This window comes from Amblyomma americanum, chromosome 4 (assembly GCF_052857255.1).
Source record: "Amblyomma americanum isolate KBUSLIRL-KWMA chromosome 4, ASM5285725v1, whole genome shotgun sequence".
Classification (NCBI taxonomy): domain Eukaryota; kingdom Metazoa; phylum Arthropoda; class Arachnida; order Ixodida; family Ixodidae; genus Amblyomma; species Amblyomma americanum.
The window spans coordinates 20,293,142-20,316,778 of record NC_135500.1 but is presented as its reverse complement, the minus strand read 5'-3'; the positions used below and the strand labels follow the sequence as shown (position 1 = coordinate 20,316,778).

General features: G+C 48.7%; 1 protein-coding gene across 14 annotated transcripts in view; it reads right to left on the bottom strand.

The window, feature by feature from the left end:
• The window catches only part of LOC144127822 (rifampicin phosphotransferase-like), a 685,750-nt gene that overhangs the window by 500,583 nt on the left and 161,530 nt on the right, over positions 1–23,637 (bottom strand). For all 14 annotated transcript variants that reach the window (XR_013313574.1, XR_013313577.1, XR_013313576.1 and 11 more), the window contains one exon: positions 21,801–21,856. Coding sequence is in view for 6 of the 14 variants with exons in the window: in XM_077660767.1 (XP_077516893.1) it covers positions 21,801–21,856 (56 nt within the window). In the remaining 8 variants the exon portion in view is untranslated. The remainder of the gene's footprint in view (positions 1–21,800; positions 21,857–23,637) is intronic.

Sequence of the window (23,637 nt, the reverse complement as noted above, 5' to 3'; positions counted from 1 at the left end):
GGAGCTTCTCTGACAGCTTGACGTGCGTCACGTGCACCGGCTCGCAGCCTGGCACGCAGGGTTCGGCCGGGCTCACGTTTACAAGGTATAGGCAACAGCGCCATCCGCCCAGAAAGAGGCAGAAGAATCGAGATTTTCTTCAGAATAGGGGACCCAAGCGTTGGGCCCCTATTGGCGCTGAGCACCGCGGCCTTGCGGCATGTATTCGCGAGAGTATTACAATAGAGAGCCAGCCACATCTGGATTACATTAGCCCTCGGCAGCGCCATTATGACTGAAAACTGAAGAAATAAACTGTGAATCACGCAGATTGATTTTAGAGCGCAGCTATTAAGTGCCCGTTATTGGGTTCATCCGCGTCGCCCTCGCGGCCGTTGGTATAACCGAGCGAACGATAGTACCGCCGCTGGCTCATAGATGGCGCCTGAGTGGCGCGCCGTAGCTTTCTTCGAGGACCCAGAGCTCTGAGAAAACCAGTATAGAGAAGGAAGAACCAAGATCAAAGGGACGGTGGAACCATAGGAGAAGAAATAGACACAAGTGCCAGGGCCAAGTTAATTCAGATATGTTTCATTAACATGCAAGGTGGCAGGAATAGACTGAAATGGGAGGAAATAGAAGAACTGTTAAAGGCAGGAGGAATTAATGGTATATGGTTTCGTGGAAACGCATCTTAGAGACATGGAGCAACTACCCTGTAACCCAGACTGCGCATGGGAATATTGCAATAGAACAGAGGGCAGCAGAAAGGGGGTGAAATTGGGGCATTCATTCATAAAAGCAAGAATTTCCAAAGGGTTAAACTGGTATGCAAGGAACATTTGTGTCTAAAAGGAAAAGTTGCAGGGGAGAAAACACTCCTTGCATTTGTATATCTGCGGACAGGAGCTAACGCCAAAGAGGAAAACAGGAAAATGTTAGAATGTATTGCAAGCGACATTGATGAGCTAGGAGGATAGGGCGAGATAATTATATTACGCGACATGAACGCACATATAGAAGACCTGGATGGGTACACAGATTCGACAGGACGCATGCTGCAGGACATGTGTGACAGGTATGATTTAGTTTTATGCAACAGTACCGAGAAGTGTGAAGGGCTCATAACATGGCAGGCAGGGAGTCTGCACTCGACGATAGATTATGCAGTAATGTCACAGAGAATGTACAATAGATTAGGGGTAATGAGCATAGATCAACATGGTTCCAGAAGTCTAGGTAGTGACCACAAGCGTATCAAGTTGAGTTTCAGGAGAGAAGCCAAAGTAGGACTGAAGCTAGATGAACAATCAGAGGGGAATTTTTACTCAGAAAAGTAATTGGAAGCAGCAGCCAAACAAATTGAGCAAGTAATTTTTGAGTATAGTGAAACAGAATGGACTTATACTAAATTAACTCGATTAGTGGAGATAGAGCTAGCTAAGGTGAGTTGGTGGGATGACGAGGTCAAGAGGGCGATAGAGAAACGTCAGGAAGCGTCCAGGGAACACAGATATTCCAAGAAGGGGGGAACCAGAAGTTGAAGTAGACAGAAAATGGGATACCTTCATAAAGTGTAGAAGGGAAGCTTCCTATTTGATTAATAAGAAAATTAGAAGAAAGGGAGCCCAGTGAACGTCAAAAGTAAATAAAAAGGATAGAAAAGCAGCTCAAAAATTCTGGAAGCATCTAATTGCAAGGATTAATAAGACTACGCTAGAACCAAGGTTTATTGTTACAGGTCAGGGTATTCGACTAGAAGGGGATGAAGCGATAAAAGACATAGGAGCAAGGATGACAGAAAAATTTGAAGAAAGAAATGTTGCGCATAATTTACCGAAGGAGGATAGACCGGTTACTGCAATAGCTTCACTTGAGCAAAGCGAATGGGAAAGGGCAGAGAAGTTTCCTAGTGGCACGTCCACAGGACCAGATGCTATTCCGATTATGTTAATAAAGAAGCTAGGACCAAAATCCAAGCAAACATTCTAACAGGTAGCGAATAAAATGATAGTGTATGGGAATGTCCCCGATGAATGGCGATTAAGTAGAATGAACATGATATATAAGGGAAAGGGGGCAAAGCTGACGTATGTAACAACCGTCCCACAACAGTGACATCTGTGGTTTACAGGGTGGTGATGCAGATCATAAAGGACAGATTGCAGGCTTGGGTGGAGAACGAGTTGGTGCTAGGGAAGCTACAAAATGGGTTCCGGAAACAAAAGGAGGTTGGAGGACAATGTGTTTTCATTGCCGCAGTGTATAGAGATTGCTGAACAGGAACACAGGCCCCTATGGCTAGCATTTCTGGATATTAAGGGAGCTTACGACAACGTTATTCGAGAGTATCTGTGGGACATACTCCATCCATCCATCCATCCATCCACCCACCCACCCATCCATCCATCCATCCATCCATCCATCCATCCATCCATCCATCCATGCATCCGTCCGTCCGTCCGTCCGTCCGTCCGTCCGTCCGTCCGTCCGTCCGTCCGTCCGTCCGTCCATCCACCCATCCATCCACCCATCCATCCATCCATCCATCCATCCATCCATCCATCCATCCATCCATCCATCCATCCATCCATCCATCCATCCATCCATCCATCCATCCATCCATCCATCCATCAGTACAGTGACAATATAGGCTTTCCCAGAGTTGCGCGAAGGTGCATGCATAGGCAACCAAGTTGAGCAGAGAAGCCATGCGCCGTTTTTGCAGGGGAGTGGCAGCAAGAATGGCTAGGGAGTCGTAAAGGTTATAACACTGCGATGCGCAAAGCGGTTTTCTCCTTTGTATTGAAAATCAAAAGCAGTCTCAAGCAACCAGTCTCAATTTTTTGTGGTTCTTCTCTCTTCGGTTGCCTTGTTGAAACTTGCCATGATATATCGTTTGCTTTCATACGTATAAAATTGGTGCATGCCTCCTTATATAAGAAATTAAGTTACCTGGCATATTCTTTCGCCTCTTGAAATGGGCTTTTCGTGGCCCATGCGCAGCAAGCATTTATGAAGCACGGATTCTCCAAGGTACGAGGTTGGATAAAATGGTTTGTCATTCTCCGAGTGTTTGCTGCAGTTCGGAGCAGAACACCCTGGCATATTGGTCGCGAAGACATCCCCGAGAAGCAAGAAATGCATGAAACCTCACTGTATATAGAAAACGAACACAGCGCATCAAAACAGAAATGTGAGCGACTTACCCTCAGCGCGGCGCGCTGCCGCCACGAGAGGCGATGCAAAGCGGCCGGAGTGCCCTGTAGGGTTGGCTTCACGGTGGTAGAGGGTTGTCCGGCAGTCGCGAGATTACGCGGCGAAGAGAGGAAAGAAGAAAAGAAGCGCGAAACCCTGGCCAAGCCTATATATACTAACTCTAGGGCGCCGTAAAGCCTTGGCGCGTGCGCACCGTTCTTCGTAAACACTGCATGAGCAGAGGTAGGGTGACAAATGGAGGGGAGATCTGTCTGCGACGGCACGCTCAACCGAGGAGGCATGCCGCCACAGTGGATATCCGCATCTGCAGTACCGACGCCCACGTCCACCGGGACCACCCCCCCTTCCAGTCGAGCTCCAAGCTTTGCAAGACTCTAGCACGAGCACTCCCTCCTCGCTGTCGCGCCACGCACCGCTCCATCTGCGGGCGGTGCTGAGAATTGAGGTGCCCGCGGCAGATTTACCGCGTCTTGCGCGCCACGCAAAGCGTTGTACTCCTGGTGTATACCGTCTGCATATTTCATACAATACAAAATTATATCAGCCAGTTATTTCCGAAGAAAAAGCGACGCAACCGGTGGAAATGCTTCGTCTGCCGCTGCTGCTAAATGAGCTGCCCAAGCAGAGACCCAGCGCCGCCGCCGCCGAGAGGACCCTGCCGTTGTCTGGTACCACTTCCCTTCTTCCTTTGAGCATGTTCTCGGTAACCGATAACTAGAGTGTAAATGGGTAGCCAGAGCCGCTCAACCGAGTCACCTGGCTATAAAACGCAGAATCCAGTCGATGATCACATGATTTCGTGAGAGCACTGCAAAAGCAAGACTTTATAATTGCCCGTTTCCCTAGTTTTCAGTGGGCTGAACCAAGACTTTACAATTGCCCGTTTCACTAGTTTTGAGTGGGCTGAACCAAAAGTAGAGAGAGGCTTGTTTCCTCGCGGTTCATAAGCCCAACACACATGGTCAGCAGAAAAATAAATGCCCATATCAAGAAATCTGATGAATTTGTTCACAGCCTCTTCATACGTCAGGATTAGTGGATGAAGGCATTCGGAAAACATAGGCAAGACACTAAACATGTTAGCCTGATCGGACATATCTTGTGCGTTGGTAAAAACTAGAAAATCATCAACGTATCTGAAAATGCCTGCAACACTGGAACCTTCTCTTCTGCGTTTCAACTCTCTTTCCCACTGCGCTAGAAAAATGTCGCTCAAAACAGGAGCAACGCAGGAGCCAATGCATATTTAGTTTTTTTGAGTGACGATGTTACCTTCCCAAACTGCGAATGTAGACCTGAGGTAAGTTGAAAGCAATTCCATAAAGTAACCTACGGACAAACCACAACTGTTCTGAAACAAAATCACTCCGTGTCTGTCAATGCAGTTCCAGATACTGATCAATAGGTTGTCCTGTGGAATAGAATAATAAAGGTCTTTAATGTCGACTGAGAAACCCGACAGGTTAGCCTTGGGCCTTTCCTTAAGAAATCGGATCACCTCGTCAGAGTTCACCTTGAAAGGGTCGTCAATTTTAAGACCATTTAAATTTTGCTGCAGAAACCTTGCAAGCGACTTCTGCCATGTCCCATTCTCAGAAAAGAAGTACCCGCAGAGGGCAGTTCACTTTATGAGTTTTTGCAGCGAAGAAAAGTTCCAAGCCAACCTTTTCCGCCTTGTCTATGGACTTAACAAGCTTATCCAAATTCATGGAGCTGCATAATCTTTTTGCCGCACTCTTTACACGCTTCAGACGTACCTCATTTTTTCTATCGAACACCGAGAACACCGCTTCCTCTGCTTTCGCTTCGTACGTGACCTCCGACAGCACCACAAAGCCTCCTTCCTTGTCGGTGGTTAGAAGCGCTAAAGAATTATCCCGCAAATAACAGGCACTTCTCTGGATGGGCAATCTATGACACTGGGCTTTACAACGAGAGACAACGCCTACACCCTCCGAAATGCATCTCCCACTCTCCGAGCGAGGAGCCAGACTTGACACTTGCCTCACCATGGCCAAACGTTCGGCGGCTGTCTTCTTTGGCTCCACGGCGAACTTGGGTCCGCAGCTGAACACCTGCCGCACATAAAACGGTAGTTGGACATCACCGACGATGTGGACAGTGTTTCCGTGATGCGGTGTCCTTGGCGGAAGCATCCGCCGAAGCGCAGGAAGCTCTTGCTGCCATATAAATTCCGTTGTCCTGTCAACTTCGAGGGAAAGTTTCCGCCAACGGAAACCAGCGCTCGCAGGGCTCCCGCCTGAGCCAGCCCACAGCCGTAGATGGTCTTTGAGAAGACGGGCTTGTCGCTGCCATTCCGAGCGCAAGAGTTTGCACATCCTAACGCTATGGCTATTCGGTGCCGAGACGCCGAACGGTGCCACAAGATCGGGAGGGGTTATCCTGTGGCGGATGCAGAAACCGAGTGACCTGGCCTTGCAAGAGGCCATCGCTACCAAAGATACAATGCGACATTGGTCGCTGAGAGAGACAGAGCCCTGAGAGAAAATGAACTTGCTTAAAATCAGTTGCTGGGCGAGTTGGTACTTCATGCTTACATTCACAGAGCAAAGACGAACACGGACACGAGGGGAGACACCACAATGCGCCGACTTCAACAACGTTTATTGCTGCGCACAGCGAATACATATAGAGTGCAGCGGGCATGCCCAGCAACGAATAGGAAAGTCATGTGAGACTGGTAGCAGCGCCAAACCACAAGGGAAACACATCATCATAGGTACAAGAAAGAAAACATAAAGCTAAAACCTAAACGTCAGGACATGTTCAGTATCTTGCCTATGTCAACGTCTTGTCTTGCAGTCAACGTTCATTAACTGGGAAGGAAAACCCTACCTTCAGAAAGAAGGGATATGCATCGGGTCGTGCATAGCGCCAATTCTGAGTAATCTGTTTTTAACAAAACTTGACAAGGCTGTTTCCAGCCACCTTGCCAGCTTGGACGTAATCAAGGTCTTTAGATTTGTTGATGATTTTTGTATTCTTGTTAAGTGTGACCAAGGCTCACTTGAGTCAAAGGGTCATAGCATTTTAACTACCATAACAGAACATTTTAAACCGCTTGTTTTAACATGCGAATTGCCCATCAATAACTCCATTAGATTTTCAGATATTAACTTCGCCTTTCACGCTCATCACATATGCTGGGCCTACCAGCCGCGAAGCAACAAGCCGATGCTGCCATATCACTCCGCTCATTCAAAACTGATAAAAAGAGGTATTGTCAATTTATGTTTTCGAAATGCCCTCCAGAAATCTTGTCCACACATGATGACCGATAGTTTTCAAGAGCAGTCCAAGAGGCTTACTAATGCCGGATACCCCTCCCATGTTCAAGTTTCTGTTGCAGAAAAACTTGTTAAGAAAATGAAACCAGAAAATCAATGTAATCCAAACCTAGTTCCTCGTGAACGGAAAAACCTTGTTGTATTACCTTATCTACACAAGATTTCCCACAATTTAAAAAGAATTGGTCAACGAGCGAATGCGACCGTCGTGTTCTCGGGGCCGAAAAAACTTGCAACGTTGTACAAACTGGGAAAAACCAACACCAACAAAGCGCGCGGATGCGCAACTAGGCACCAGAAGCCCTACGTCACGTGCGATGAAGGTGTTGTATATCAAATTCCCTTGTCATGCGGGAAACACTATATCGGCCAGACGGGAAGATGTCTGAACGAGCGCCTAATGGAACACGCTCGCAACGTCAGAAACGGGCAAGGCGGATCGCTGGTTGACCACATTCTCGCATGCAAGTCAAAATCCTGTAACCCTTTCTTTGATAAAAGTCTTGTAATAGGAAAAAGTAGAGAAAAGTTAACGCGCGAAATCATTGAAGCCGAAAAGATAAATAGGTCAGGATGCTCGTGCGTAAGCACACCTTCCATTCTCCTCTCAGATAAAGAGCTCGTTTTTCTAAGAAATCGATACTGTTCGCACGTGTGATTACTGTTTTCTGGTGTATAAATGTGATGCTTCAGGAGAATAAAATTTGTTGGAAGTTAGCGCTCGTGGTGTTCGTCTGTCGTCTCTTTTGTCCTCGTCTTTTGCTGCGCTACAGTGTATTGGAACTATGTACCAACAAGCCCAAAAAGCCACGCTAGAGAAGTGGTCGTCTGTCCCTCCGAATCCTGCTTCTAGCACGTGGGCCATCTTGGTCACGTGACGTTGTGACATCATTACAAGCTTCCCACCGGACTGTGAGCGAAGTGCTCACCGTGGCAGTTCAATTAATGGTTAATCGCGAGAGATCCCTCAGGAACAATGTGAGTCTCGCAAGCCTCACCGATGGCAGCAGCTGCCATCTGAGGCAGTTGCGCGTAGGTTAACAGTTTTACCTCTGCGCCAGGAGTGGAATCAGGACTCCTGGGGATCTGTGAATGGAGAGAAAGACCAATTCTCTGTAGTACAAGTCTGAAATGATGAAATATCACGCAAACAGATATCATGATATTGTCACGTAGTGGTTACGGCAGTCGAAGGAGCGATGAAAACGGACAAATGGTCTTCTGAAAAAAAAAAGTGTTTATTGGGCTGACTTGCGCCCCAATGGACTGAATCCCTAGATGGCGGCGAAGCGACAGGCCTGCTGGGCGGTCGTCGAACAGAATGCCTGCCGCTGCAGGCCGTGCTAAATTTCAAGCTGACAGCGAACTTTCGAGAAAAAGCGTGCAAAGTTACTAGACCATTCCGGAACAACGTAGAATCAGCTCTGCCTGGCTGCGATCAACCGAGATAAATCTAGTCGCGTCTTGCGTCGCAAACAAAGCGATAAAGTGGTGTGGCGGCAGATTTGAAGAACAAACAGTGCAAATAATCGCGGCATTACTCCCCTCTCAAAGAAGCATCGACCCGATGCATTAAAACAAATAATGCGACTAGTAAGAGATAAAATGGGTCTTGCGAAAATAGAGCATGGGAGTGCAGCGTCATTTAGCGCGCATAATACGGCTTCAGACGGACTACATGGACAACTTCTGGTCGTACGCGGGGTCGCTGGGATGCAGTCATTGCTTCAGGAATGACTTCATAATCCAGTTCACCTAGCCGTCGAAGAACCTTGTACGGGCCGAAAAAACGGCGCAAAAGCTTTTCACTCAATCCACGGCGGCGAATAGGCGTCCAAACCCAGACTTGGTCTCCTGGCTTGTATTCCGCGTTGCGTCTTCGTAGGTTGTAGCGTCTGGCGTCGGTCCGCTGCTGATCTTTGCTCCGTAATCGGGCAAGCCTTCGAGCTGCTTCTGCGCGTTGAAGGTAGGCGGCGAGGTACGTTCTCTTCTTCTGTAATGTTGGGCAGCATGGCGTCTAGCGTCGTTGTGGCCTCCCTGCCATGGACGAGCCTAAAAGGCGTAATCTGGGTGGCCTCCTGCGCTCCGGTGTTGTAGACGAAGACGAAGTAAGGCAGGATGACATCCCAGGTTTTGTGTTCCGCAATGACATAAATGGCGAGCATATCGGCGATGGTTTTGTTCAGGCGCTCGGTCAGTCCGTTGGTCTGCGGATGGTATGCAGTTGTCCTCCGGTGGCTGGTTTGGCTGTAACGCAGGATGGCTTGCGTTAGTTTCGCCGTGATTGCTGTTCCTCTGTTCGTGATGAGCACATCGGGGGCGCCGTGTCGAAGAAGAATGCACTCCACGAAAAATTTGGCTACTTCTGCTGGTGTTCCGTTCGGTTGGGCTTTCGCCTCGGCGTTGCGGGTCAGGTAGTCGGTCGCTATGATGATCCACTTATTTCCAGGCGTCGACGTTCGAAAAGGGCCAAGCAAGTCAATGCCGATCTGCTGAAAGGGCCTTGAGGGAGGTTCAATGGGGTTCAGAAATCCTGGTGGTCGTGTGGGAGGGGTCTTTCGTCGCTGACAATCTCGGCAGGTTTTCACATAATGAGTGACATTGGCAGACAGTCGGGGCGGGTAATACTTGTCTTGAATGCGGCGGAGGGTGCGAGTAAACCCGAGATGTCTAGCTATCGGCTCGTGGTGTGAAGCGTGTAGAACTTCTTCACGGAGACAAGCAGGTACAACAAGGAGGTAGGCTGCTTTGTTCGCTGCGAAGTTTTTCTTCATGAGGACCCCTTTCTGTACACAGAAGGAAGAAAGTCCTTGCTTGAATGAGGCAGGGGGTGAAAAAACTTTGCCTTCCAAGCACTCGATGAGGCGTTTTAGGTCGGGGTCCGAGCGTTGCTGCAGGCCAAAAGAGCTGGAGCTGATGGGTCCCAGGAAGGCGTCCTCATCGTTGTCCGGCGGCGGCGCATCTACAGTGGCTCGTGAGAGGCAATCGGCGTCAGTGTGCTTGCTTCCGGACTTGTAAATGACGGTGACGTCAAACTCCTGGAGGCGCAGACTCCATCGAGCGAGGCGGTCAGAGGGGTCCTTCAAACTGGCAAGTCAGCACAGCGCGTGGTGATCGCTGACCACCTTGAACGGTCGTCCGTACAGGTAGGGGCGGAATTTTGACGTAGCCCAGATGATGGCAAGGCACTCCTTCTCAGTTGTCGAATAGTTAGCCTCGGCCTTGAAAACGGAACGGCTAGCGTATGCGATGATTTTCTCCAGCCCGTCGCTTTTTTGAACGAGGACGGCGCCTAGGCCCTCGCTGCTTGCGTCCGCATGAGCTTCAGTATCGGCGTTTTCATCAAAATGCGCGATGATCGGTGGGAACTGTAAACGACGCTGAAGTTCCTTGAAGACTTCTGCTTGCGGCGCTTACAATTTAAACAGCACGTCTGCCTTCGTTATTGGGTCAGGCGCTCGGCGATACGCGAAAAGTTTTTCACAATTCGTCGGTAATATGCGCACAGTCCGAGAAATCTGCGCACTGCTTTCTTAACGGTCGGGGGTGGAAACTGTTCAATAGCAGCTGTTTTCTGCGGGCCTGGGCGTACTCCCTCCTTGCTAACGATGTGGCCTAGAAACAGCAGCTCTTCGTAGGCAAGGTGGCACTTCCCTGCTTTCAAGGTTAGGCCAGACAACTTGGTGGCGTCTAGTAATGTTCGAAGTCTTTTGAGGTGCTCTTCAAAGTTCGAGGCCAAGACAACGACGTCATCTAAATATAACAGAGAAATTTGCCGCTTCAGGCCTGCCAGCAGTGTATCCATTACTCGCTGAAACGTCGCTGGTGCGGAACAGAGACCAAATAGCATCACCTTGAACTCAAACAGCCCATCCGGAGTGATGAATGCTGTCTTCTCGCGATCTCTTTCGTCGACCTCAATTTGCCAGTAGCCGCTCTTGAGGTCCATCGATGAGAAATATTTGGCGTTGCAGAGGCGGTCCAGTGTGTCGTCGATGCGGGGGAGGGGGTAGACCTCCTTCTTTCTTATGTTGTTCAAGCGGCGGTAATCAACGCATAATCGAAGTGCGCCGTCTTTCTCACTAGAACAACCGGTGCCGCCCATGGGCTGTTTGAAGGCTGAATGACATCGTCACGAAGCATTTCTTCGACTTGGTACCTGATGGCTTGTCGTTCTCGCGGTGACACACGGTAGGGGCTTTGACGGAGAGGTCGGACGTGTTGGTCCGTTATAATGCGATGCTTGGCAATTGGCGTTTGTCGGACCTTCGGCGATGTCGAAAAACACTCACTGTAGCTTCGAAGCAGATTGCGGATCTGGTCTTGTCTGTTCCGGTGCAGGGCTGGGTTGATGTCGAAAGTGGGCGAGTTCTCTTGGTCAGGCGAATCTTCTGCGGATGGGTCGGAGAGGACGAAGGAGTCTCGTACGTCGGATATTTCGTCGCAGAAAGCAATCATCGTTCCTCTGTTAATGTGCCGGTATTCTTCGCTGAAGTTAGTCAGCAGTACTTCGGCCTGGCTATTGCGGAAATGTGCGATGCCTCTTGCGATGCTGATTCCTTGGTCTAGAAGCCACTGCATGTTCCCCTCGATGATGGCTTCAGCGTTAATGGCTTTCGTGGCGCCTACGGTCACGATAACGCTTGAACGGGGTGGGACGCTCTCTTCTTCATACAGGATACTCAGGGCAACGTGATTTTCTTGAGTTTTCATCGAAGCGATGGCTTCGTCCATCGAAAGCCTGGTCAGATTACATCGCAGGTCGATGATAGCCTGATGCTCATTAAGGAAATTCATTCCCAAGATCACTTCGCGGGAGCATTGCGGTAGCACAACAAAGGTCGCAGGATATGAATGTCGCTTGACAGTCACTCGCACTGTGCATCGTTCTAATGGCGTAATGAGGTGGCCCTCTGCGGTGCGAATTTGTGGGCCGTCCCAAGCCGTCGTGACTTTTCTCAGCTGCGCAGTGAGTGTTCCATTCATCACCGAGTAATCGGCTCCTGTTTCGACTAGAGCCGTAACTTTTCGGCCGTCGATAGTCACTTATAAGTCGGAGGTCCTGCCTCTTGCATTGCATGTCTCTCTCGGCCTCGCATCACGGCTTCGTCGCGTATGCGAGTCGCGGTGGGGCGTGTGGTCAAAGCTTTTCTGGGTGGCGGCGTCGTTTTGAAGGCAGCCTGCGTCGTGGTCGGGTTTCTCATTTTTTGCGGCGTCGGTGCAGCGAGTGTAGCTTCTTCATGCGGCGTCGCGGGTGCAGCGTCTTCATGGGGCGTGCTCGATGGAGGACCTTCGGCGTTTCGCTCGTGAGCAACCTCACCTCCAGAGGTTGCTGTCTTTAGTTTCCCCTACGGGGGCTGGGAGCCCTTCCTCGTACCGCGGCAGCGTAGCTGCGGCGTGGCGACGCAAAGCGCAAGGTTGATGGCGATGGTGCCCCGCCGCGGTGGCTCAGTGGTTAGGGCGCTCGACTACTGAACCGGAGTTCCCGGGATCGAACCCGACCGCGGCGGGTGCGTTTTTATGGAGGAAAAACGCTAAGGCGCCCGTGTGCTGTGCGATGTCAGTGCACGTTAAAGATCCCCAGGTGGTCGAAATTATTCCGGCGCCCTCCACTACGGCACCTCTCTCTTCCTTTCTTCTTTCACTCCCTCCTTTACCCTTCCCTTACGGCGCGGTTCAGGTGTCCAACGATATATGAGACAGATACTGCGCCATTTCCTTTCCCCACAAAAACCAATTATTATTATTATGGTGAGCACGAAAAGCGGTTCGTCGTGTACTCCTCTCGACGCAGGTACTCGTCGATTTTCTGCGGACGTTAGCCGAAGCCTGGTCGTGGGGCGTTAACGGCAAATCCTCGAAGACCGGTACGTCGGTACGAGCAATGACGAAGAATATGGCCGGCCTCACCGCAACGGAAGCACAACGGCCGGTTGTCGGAAGTCCTCCAGGCGTCGCATTTCCTTAGGGTTGAGCGTCGATCGTAGGCTGGGCGGGCGGGGGTAGGGAGGTGGCGTTCTGGAACAAGTCGTTCATGTCGGACATGATGCAGGGGTTGTCGTTGAGGCTGAGGAGTCCTTACTGCAGCGGCGTAGGACATGGCCTGGGGTTCTGTGACCGTCGGGGTGCCAAGTGCCTGCTGCACTCCTTCCCGTACCACATCCATCAGAGTAGCTGCTTGTGGCTGTGGGGAGGATGGCAGTAATCGGCGTAGCTCCTGTCAGACGATTTCGCGGCGAGGGCCAAGGCTCTCATCGACCTGCACGCCAACGGCGAGCACGTGCGGTACGTGGACGCGGCCGAATACCAACGGAACGCCTTCGCAGCGGTCGTCATAGAGGCGTCGACCGGCGCCACGAGGACGGCAGCGAGCGTGAGAAGCGCCGGTGCGGAACAAGCGGAGGAGGTGGCCATCGCCCTGGCCATCGCCGACGCAGACTGCTACACGGTGCTGAGTGACTCGAGACAGGCGGTGCGAAACTTCTCCAAAGGCCAAGTCTGCAGGGAGGCCGAGAGCGTACTACGAGCGACCAAACTGCAAGACAGAAGAGTGGTTTCCGCGAGAGGGCAAGTGGTTTCCGGCGCACGCGGGCGACGCGTCGGAACGCAGTGAAAACCACAATGAGACGGCACACGCAGCGGCGCGAGCGCTAGCCAACCGCGCCCCGGCAACACAGCGTCCGATGTGGTTCGGAGCCAAGGACCGCATGACGGACTACAGCGAAATCACGAAGGCCTACCGCCTGGCTCGCAGGATTCTCCCACCCCCGCACCCGAGGCTGAGTCGAGCGGAGACGGTACTACTGAGACACCTCCAGACCGGATCGCTACCGAGCCCGGGACTGATGCATCGCTTGTACCCCGAGACCTACCCGACCGATACGTGTATAGTCTGCCGGAGGAAGACGGCAGATCACACGCACATCTTGTGGGACTGTATCAAAAATCCAAAGGAAGCAAGATCAAGAACAATCCCGCCACGACTGGAGGCAGCCGCGAAGAGCAACGACCAAGACCAACTGCTATGGGCCGTCCAGCAGGTCCTCGGGGCGCTCGAAAGGCAGGGACCCTGCGAGCCGGCAACGGCGAGCGGAGACCCGCGCCGAGTGACGGCAACCTCGTAGACGACGTAAGCCTTCGTCGGGTCGCGCGAGCGCCCAACTGCAGGCACAAATAAAGTTTGATCCAATCCAATCCAATCGCGGATAATTTCCCGCAAGCTGTCGCTGGTGGTTTCCGTCGTGTCCGAACGGATTGCAAATGCAGAAGGGCGATTATACTGCCGAACTCGGACGTCGAGGGTCTTCTCAATCGTGCAGGCTTCTTGCATGAATTCCTCGACTGTTTTTGTCGGCTGGGGACTAGGCTGCCAAAGAGTTGTTCTTTTACGCAGCGCTTTAAAAACTGGACTTTCTTTTCCTAGGTTATCTCAAGGTCGGCGCGGAGAAACAGGCGCTTCATCTCCTCGACGTAACCACGGACGGGTTCATTCGGAAGCTGGATCCTAGACTCGAGGAGTCGTTCGGATCTTTATTTCCTCACGACACTGGGCAATACCTTCAATAGCTCTCTCTTGAATAGCTCCCATGTCGTAAGGGACGACTCGCGGTTTTCGTACCACGTGCGTGCGGAGCCATCCAATGAGAAAAATACGTGTCCAATTTTTGCCGCATCACCCCACTTGTTGAATGAGGCCACGCGCTCAAATTGGTCCAACCATTCTTCAGGGTCTTCCCCTAGGGATCCACTGAAATTTGGCGGCACCCGCGGCTGCAGGCTGCAGTATGATCGGTGTCGACATCTTCGGCGAGGTTGCGGTGCTCGTAGCAGCGTCTTTTCGGTCTTTTCGCTTTCTGGTGTGGTCCGGCAGGGTCCCGAACTCAGGCTGCTCCCTCTGGAGACGTCGGCTGGCTCGTTGAGCTGTTGGCTCGTCCTCGGGTGCGGAGCGCTGAGGGCTGGCGTCACGACTTAAAGGGGGCGTCCGGAACATGGAAGGCGACCCACCACCTCCACCAGATTCCACGTAGTGGTGACGGCAGCCGAAGGAGCGATGAAAACGGACAAATTGTCTTCTAAAAGAAAACTGTTTATTGGGCTGACTTGCGCCCACAATGGACTGAATCACTCGACGGCGGCGTAGCAATATGCGTGCTCAGCGGTCGTCGAACATAATGCCCGCCGCTGTCGGCCGTGCTCAATTTAAAGCTGTTAGCGAACTTTCGAGACATAGCGGTCAAATTTACTAGAACATTCCAGAACAACGTAGAATCAGCTCTGCCTGGCTGTGATCAATCGAGATAAATCTAGTCGCGTCTTGCATCGCAAACAAAGCGATAAAGTGGTGGGCGGCAGATTTGAAGAACGAACCAACACTGCAAAAATTCGCGGCAATATATCAACCAAAGTAAGCCAGTTCAGATCAAGCAAAAGAATAGAGTCAGGATAAACCATGAAAAACGAGGGCTAATGGTGCTAAAGCACCATAATTCGTGGTTAACCCCAAGCTAAACCGTCCGCGATTTTTTGTAACGATAGCTGCATTACGCCACCTCTTTGAGCCTTCAGCGTGGCCACTCTGCGGCCACCTTGACCGCCTCTGGTCACGTGGTTGGTCGCGTGATGCGGAGCAACTGCTGCTGCCGGCGGCGCGGCACGCCGGCGAAACCGAGCTGCAACAGCTGCGCGAATGCGCCGTGTCAAGTGTGACGAAGATGAAGAAGGAACGCCCAGCGAAACGGAGCGCCGAAAGACTGACTTTGCACTTCGACTGAGCGAGTTCCACTCGGCCAGATGTAGAGATCGCGTCACTCCAGGTTTAACCAGAGCTAAACCACAGCCATTTCTTATTCCACGTCTACGCCTTACCCAAACGCTGATTGTCAATTTCCTACCATGTCTGGAAGAAATTTGGTTCATAAAATCAGGCGCGCAATTGCGTGGTCACACGTCTCACCAGAGACGGAAATAAACCAAGTGATGTTCCTGCTACTTGGAGACCAGTACTACCTTTTCTTTTTTAGCATATCGTACAATGCAAAGCAGAGCGAGCGTGATTCAGACCAAGGTGGTTAATCTGCTTCTGTATTTCCATGATAAGTCTACAGTGGTTGGCTTTGCCCTCCACATTGCTGCCCCTCTGCAATTCCAGCGAAAATAGAAAGAATATATGACTGCACTGATCTACTCACAGTGTGAATGAAAAAAATTCCACACAACGCCGCCAACCGGGTTTAATGTGACAGTTGAATTTCGTCGAAGTAGTTTTTGCGCCGCTGCCAGTTCCTTGAAATCTCACTGAGCTGAAATAGGACTTCGTTCCGGGAAACAAGACTTAGACCTTAAGAATTCAGCAACCGTACTAGGTATAATTTCTTCGTGTTTTACTCTACACTCTGATCATTCGACAGCCTCGGGGCTGATAATGAAAATGTTGACTGCTGTGCTACGGTTCTCGTTGGACCGGCGGCCACCCGCATCAGCCCGGCTGTGCCAATTGTTAGCGCACTATACAGGGTGTCTCACCTATGACTTCACACAGTTTTAAAAAATAGGGTTTTTGATTTACAAAATATCTTTTTTCGGCATAGTATTGTCAGCGGTGTAGTATATCGTGGTGACAGAGGAGCCGTGCGGCTCCCCGCCTTTCATGTTCGCCTCGTGTACCTCCAGACTGCAGAACCTACGTATTACCCGCGAACCTTCCCCCTGAGAACTAGCACTTTAAAATGGGTATTCACAACGGTCTGCACAGACAAGAAACCACCATCGCCCTCAAACAGCGCATCTTGCCTTCCCTCACCCCCACCTGATCATATCTTCCCTCCCTCGCCCTCACCTCTTCGTCTTCCCTCCCTCGCCCTCACCTCCCCATGTTTTCCCTCCCTCACACTCGCCCTTACGAATTTTCATGCACCCATGCTCCCTCACCTTCACCTCACCGAGTAAAATCCTTATGAGGTGAGGGTGAGGACGCCCTCATGAGGGCTCGCCCTCGTGAGGATGCCCATCTCTGGACACAATATTCTAAAGCTCTCTCACCGGAACGATCATTTCGGCAGTGGTGGTTGCGAGACGAATTAGAGAGAAAGGAACGCTGTACTTAGGTAATTGCGTCGAAAGAGTAGCTATAAATGGAGTGAAATTTGGTGATTTGGATCCGTCTCAGCCCCGGTACAGTCGAGCATTACATAAGGATTCGTCCTTGGGCCGCTTTTTTAATCTTTGTCAGTCACCTATTAAACTAAGTGAACATTACAATAACGTATTTGCAGATGATTGCACATTATATCAATTAGTTAAGAGCTTCAGTGACCCACCCGGCCCTTTAAAATTCTTCATAAGCCAAGGTTGAAGCGTGGTGCGCCGCATGACAAATGACAATTGATGCAAAGAAAACGGTCGCTATGTGAGTGACGCAAAAACGAAAGCCTTTAAAATTTTCTTCCAGCATCCACCTCCGGTTAGCAACTACAAACACCTACACCTCATACCTACATCCGAACTTGGATTCTTCAGAAGGTCGCTAAGACAGTCGACACAAAATGTCTGTCTTTTAGCATATAAGGCATTCATTAGGTCAATTCTCGAGTATGGATTATTATTACTATCAGACCCGTACACCCAGAGAAACGTCACACAATTAGAAAAAGTGGCGCGAAAATCTTCTAGGTTCGTATTTAACTGTTTTATCTGGCAAGTACCTATTTAGAATGCAATTGTTACTATTCATAATGCAAACCTTGAGGCAATACAATCAAAACAATATCGGGACCGACTTAAATACACGTATTTTACGTATTTCAGTCTGTATCTCAAGTACATGATATCGTTGGGCTAGACAAGGATATGTATACATTAATTTCGTTACCATGGCGCGCGCCGCGATCTCATCATATAGAAAAATAAAGGAATATTCCGGCAGGACTGACGTATTCGTTTTTTCCATTAACGGTAGCTGAATAGAATGCGATTACCACATGTACAGTGGAATGCCCGATTGCACAGACATTCTGCAACATGCTCAACCTTTAGGCGGGATACTATTAGCATTGTACGTGAGGCTTTGTGTTCTTTTTTCTGCTGTCACTGGTTATTTTGCTCCGCTCAGTCGATCAAGCATAGCTGGGCCTGTATTCCGAATGTCCGTCATTTTAGAAACAGTGATTTTCGGTCACACCTGGTTGGCCGAAACGCCGGAAGTGGATGTCAGTTCGGTCGCGAGTGTGAGCGGCGGCAGTATGTCACTTCGTGGCGGTTTCCGCAGCGAAATGTCCAGCGGAGTTAGTGCTCTTTGCCGATGAACGGAACGCGCCGAAAGAAAAATTCAGCCATATTAAAGGTTGCGCATCAGATGCAATAGTAAAGAGGTAATCAAAAGCTGCTTCGTTCACCCAGTGGACTGAAACAAATAATCGCTCCAGGTACCATTCCACGCGTGTTAGGAACATTCTTTTTATGAGTTTGCCGATGCCGCTGGCCAGTGCAGTCGGATTGTATGACGTAATTTTGAGTGGTGATTTCCCCGGTTTTAGAAGTGAAACGTGACGATCGGTGTTCCATTCCATAGGAACTGTTCCTTCACTTCATGGCTTTATAAGCGGCCAAAAGGGCCAGTTCGGCATATTTCCCAAGGTTGGCAAAGTGCGCAGCACGTCACACCGTCAGGCCCTGGCGATGATGACCTTCTACAACAAGCCAGCGCAGCGTCAGGTTCCTCCATGGAGAATAGGAGATCCATCCGTGATACAGAGAGGGTGGGACATCGCTGCGATTAAGCGTTGCGGGTGGACTCAGTAGCCCGGTGTCCTTGCGCAGAAATCCCCGGCTTCCTCGACCTCGCTGCGTCTTTGGTGGAGGGCGAGGGACTAGAACGGGTCACGCTGTTGTGGGGACGTGCGGAGGCCGCGAATGACATTCCAAACGTGTGACAGAGGCTTCTGTGGATCGAGCATTTCGCAAAATGACCTGCAGCGTTGTGCCTGCAGGATTTGAATTTTGCGCTTAATCTTTTTTCTGTGTGCGCCTTGCATTCCTTTGGTCGAGGCGTGAAGTTCTTGCACCGGTATCGTTCTGCCTTCCGTCGTAATCTTCGCAGTCGCTGTAATACGAGATCGAACTCGGTGTAGTTTGCAACAGCGTTAAAGAAGCAGGTTACATTGTCCATGGCCTCCTTAATTTTTTTCGTCAAGAACTGTGGTTAAGCCTTCGCTGCAAGCATCCTCCATAAGTTCTTTAAAACCTTCCCAGTCGATGCGCCGCATACGTGCGGCAGAGGGAGGTGCGGAATGTACAGTAATAATCAGGTACGTTGAAATATGGTTGCTGCCATATGTTTATACATGGGAAAACCACCGGACGCTGCTGGTAAGGCATCGAGACACGAAAGTCAAGTCCAGAGAGCTGCTGTAGGTCACACCTCGAATATAAGATCGAGTTTCGTCATCTAGTCACTGAAGACCACATTCGGAGGTGGTGCAAGGCGGAGCACATTTTTCTTATTTCTATTCATTTAGTCCTAGTATAATCTATAAGGAGACGAAGGACATAAGCTTTCTTTCCCTAAGGTTCATCATCACGCTTCTGCACATGGTGTGGCGTGCATTAAGGCAGCCTGTAATTATCCATGGACCGAATGTGACTGCCATCAATGCCTCAGTCTTTCGGCGTCGAAGCGGTCCGATATCGCGATGTACGCAGCCACAAGCGTAAACGTTAGGCCCGCCTCTTTAAATATATTGATTGCCTTTGTAGCACATATGTGAGTTCACGTCGGATGTACACGATGACATCGCTGGTTCTGTTGCGCATAAGTGAGGCAAATGCCTCGTAACCGGATATTCGAAAGATCTTCAGTACCTTCAGTTCACAAATGACAAGCAGGGGAAAGTGATTTTCGTAGATATAGAGCCAAAGAACTGAAATGCGGGACTGGAGACCGCAGGCATTCCACTATCCCTTCAGAAGATAATTTTCGCCAAGCCATGGTGTCTTGAGCTGTAGAAAAGCGGAAGCCAAGCAGAAAAAAAAAATTGCACACTGTGGGAGCATTGGCCGAGGAAATTTTCGGCGCACCTAATGGGAGGCGTTCGATGGGTTCGCTCTTTAAACTCCTTCGGTTACGTAGGTGTCGTGGAACGACTGATTGAATCGCTGTGCTCTTTCTTTTCGAAATAGGCCCGATTTTGGAGCATGCCGAAGCGGCCCTGAAGTCCTTGTGTTTCTAGATAATCATTTGTCACTTGTCAACCAAAAGAGGCACAATCTGATACTTGCCGGTTACATTAATGTTAGTATGACCAGCAATATTCCGAAGAAAACAGGTTTTCACAATGAATTGTTACCTAATGGCTGTGTAAACTGCGTATTCTCCGTCACTGAGCACTAAAAACGTCAACGTAAACAATTCTAGATTGGGTAATAACCAATTATGATCCGAACCTTGCCACCACAAGTGCTTTTATATGCTGTTTGTCATCACTTGGCAGTCTTTTGCAGCAAAAGAACCTGTACTCGAGCAAACCTCCGCCATAAAGTGTTTACTGTTGATCGACCTGTAACCCCTACCCTCTTTGAAGCTTTCGGTCAGGAGTTAGAAGCAACCTGTTGGGACGAGGTCCTTCAGGCCCAACTGTCTACGCTTGTGGAGATGTCAGTTTCCTCCCTAAGAACGGATGAAACCTTTTCCTGTGACTTCAGCTCATTGCTCACCGGCGGTCCCTGTCAACTGTACGCGAAATAATTCCAGCAGCGGCGTTGGTTTCTTTGTACTTCGTACAACTACTACGGAACCAGCAAGGACGACGGCCTGCAGATTGCTTCAGTCACTATTTTGAGTAATCCTCTAGTCACATCCGTTGTTTTTTTTTTCATTTAAAAGGTAGAACATCAAACACGATAGAAAGTTGAAAACACAGCAAGAAAAAGTGCATCAGAATGCAAGTACCTCGGTGCTTATTTCACACAGTAAATTAAATGGTCTTGGGGGAATGCTTGTAGCGCGACAAAAAAAGACAAGGGACTGAAGATGAATGGGACAAGCACTTGTCCCGTTCATCTTCTGTCCCTTGTCTGTTTTTTTGTCGCTCTGCAAGCATCCCTCAAGCCAAATGAACCAAATCACACAGCAAAAAGTTTTATTAAACTTAAATGGTGCGTACACATCCAGCAGTCATTACATAAGGTGAGTAAAATGTTTTGTTCTTGTAAATTTCAAATAAGCGTCCAAATATGTTAAAAAACACTTTATTTTTTGCACATTACATCTATCCTCGATTAGGCATGCATTGTTTGGGATACATATCGGGACTCTATGATACATTCAATACAAAAACTCCAAAATCAGGCCGCACGCTTCGTATGCAATAATTATAACCCTTTTCAAAGTATTGCCTAGATAAAGGCCATGCTGGGCTGGGAAACGTTAAGCGCCACAAGAAAAATCTTTGAGGCTCAAATTATTCCACAGTGTCTTCTATAATCGAAGAGGCATTGATAAGTGCAACTCCCTCTCGGAGTCAACCTACGTCTCGTCTAGTCGAGGCCTACGTCTCGAATATTTGCGATGTATACGTGCTTGGCGCGAAATTTTGCTAACAAAATATCGGTCCTGTATTCCAGCTCAAGCTGCCATGGTGGCTCGGTAATTATGGCGCTCGGCTGCTGAACCGAACACGCGGGTTCGATCCCGGCAGCAGCGGTCACATTTCGATGGAGGCGAAATTCCAGTAGTCCGTGTACTGCGCGATGTCAGTGCACGTTAAAGAACCCCGGCTGGTCGAAATTTCCGCAGCAATTCACTTCGGCGTCCCTCATAGCCTGAGTGCCTTTGGGACGTTAAACCCCCATAAAACAATAAGCCATAAATTACCTCAACCATCTGTATCTTGGCAACGAACTCCGCAGTTTATAGATTACTCGAGTTAATAGCAGCGTTCTAGATGTCTAACGAATGCAGGTTATGGTCCAGAATATAAAATCGTGGCCATGGATGCAGCAAGAAGAGCGGTCAATTGTTAAGACATTTTGTCGTTAATAATTTACTACTACAATATCTTCTCTTCAGGCTTTTATTTTAAATGTAGTTATAGGCTTTTTCAAACGCAGTTTACGCGTACATATTCACTGTTAGTAACTGATAAAGTTTAGTACTTTTTTAAGAAACATTCTTTTCACGCACGCACGCACGCATACAAGCACGCACGCATGCGCACACAAACACAATCACTTGGCTCCCAAACAAAGAAGAAAAAAACACTTGATCCCAAGCAAACAAAAACTAAACTTTTCAGCACTTACCGTAAACATTCTTGTGCTTAAAATGATCCGGGATGCGATACGTTGTTGGCCCGTGCCTATGTTTCAAACAAAGAAGGCATGGCTATAGCGCCACACAGCCACAACGTGTCCAAGACCAGTTTTGTGGTATTGCACACCTCTCAAAGAAAGTTTATTACAGACCTATCAATATATTTTAGTAACGTTGCCATACCGCAAACATATTGCAATTAATTCCGTGGAGTGATCGTTGACTAGAACTATAAATTTAATCGTAGTGTTGCCTGCGTAGTTAATCAAGTTGGTTTTGGAATAAGAACACTCATCAGAACAAGGCAATTTTTAAATTTACATACATTGCTGTCCATATATATTGCGTATTTATACACCACCATATTAATTACTACTACAGCAGTTCATGGGCTAGCGTGTACAGAACTCATCCTTTCAAGATTGATTTTTATGCAGAAGCAAGTGCTTCGAATGATCACTTTCTCTTCTTTTACTCAGCCATCTTCGCTTTTGTTCTAGTCAGTGCGTATCCCGCCCATTGAAAGACTATACAAATTTCAAGTCCTGATTTCAATTTGCAAAGTCCTCAATAAGCATATTTCAGCTGTCTCCTTGAAAGCTTATTTAATACTAATAATAAGACGCCTTATGCTTTGTAGAACAATTTAGTGTTGCCAGAAGTAGGGACTAATTATGCGAGCAAACGACTTCCTCCGCTGCCATTCCCACTTGGAATAATTTGCCTCCTCTACTGAAATCACCAATGGTATTTTGTAGTTAAAAAAATGTTAAAGCAGCGCATATTTGTACTGTTCGATATTTATTATAGCTTTATCCTCAAAAATTCTTTATCACAATGTGTTACTACATATTTATCTCTTTTTTGTTGCTTGTTTTCTTCATCATTTCACTGCTTTTATTTGCACTTGGAATTGTATATGCGTGTGCGTGTGTGTGTGTGTGTGTGTGTGTGTGTGTGTGTGTGTGTGTGTGTGTGTGTGTGTGTGTGTGTGTGTGTGTGCGTGTGCGTGTGTGTGTGCGTGTGCGTGTGCGTGTGCGTGTGCGTGTGCGTGTGCGTGTGCGTGTGCGTGTGCGTTAGCAGACTGGGCAAATGAAATGAGGGGCTTGTTTGACAAACATATGAAGGAAGTCAACAGTGACCGAAACCAAGGCGCACAAGGAATTTTTTCTATTTTTTTTTGTAGTGTCAATCAATGGGAGACTAATACTTCGATTTATCTGTCGCTTGAAGAAAAATACTTATAAAGCAGCAAAAAAAAACCATGCCACCGGTGGGATCCCAACCCACGACCTCCAAATATCGCGTCCGGTGCTCTACTATAAATAAAAAAGCATTCCCCTGTGCACCTTTGTTTCTGTGACTGTTGGCTTCTTTCATGTATATATATATATATATATATATATATGAGAGAGAAGCCAACAGTCATATATATTAGATATATATAAATATTATAAAATCACCAAAAATTGAAGAAACATAACAGGAAACGCTTATTGATGTGTGCTTTACGAATATTTGCACTAGTGATGTCCCGGCTGGCGTTTTGACATTAAGCATTAGTGACCATGTGCCTATATTCTGTATAGTTCCGAGTAAACCAAAACAACAAAGGAGTAAACCGGAAACTTCTACATTTAGAAGAATTGATGAAAACAGCTTATCAGAGTTTCGGTGTCTTTGTGCTAGCACAGATTGGAGTAATATTTTAAGACAGGAGGATGCATGCCAATCGTACACAAATTTTATATCTACTATTCAAGAACACTATAATATTGCATTTCCGCAAGCAACGCACAGAACTCATAGAAAATCAAGAAAGCCGTG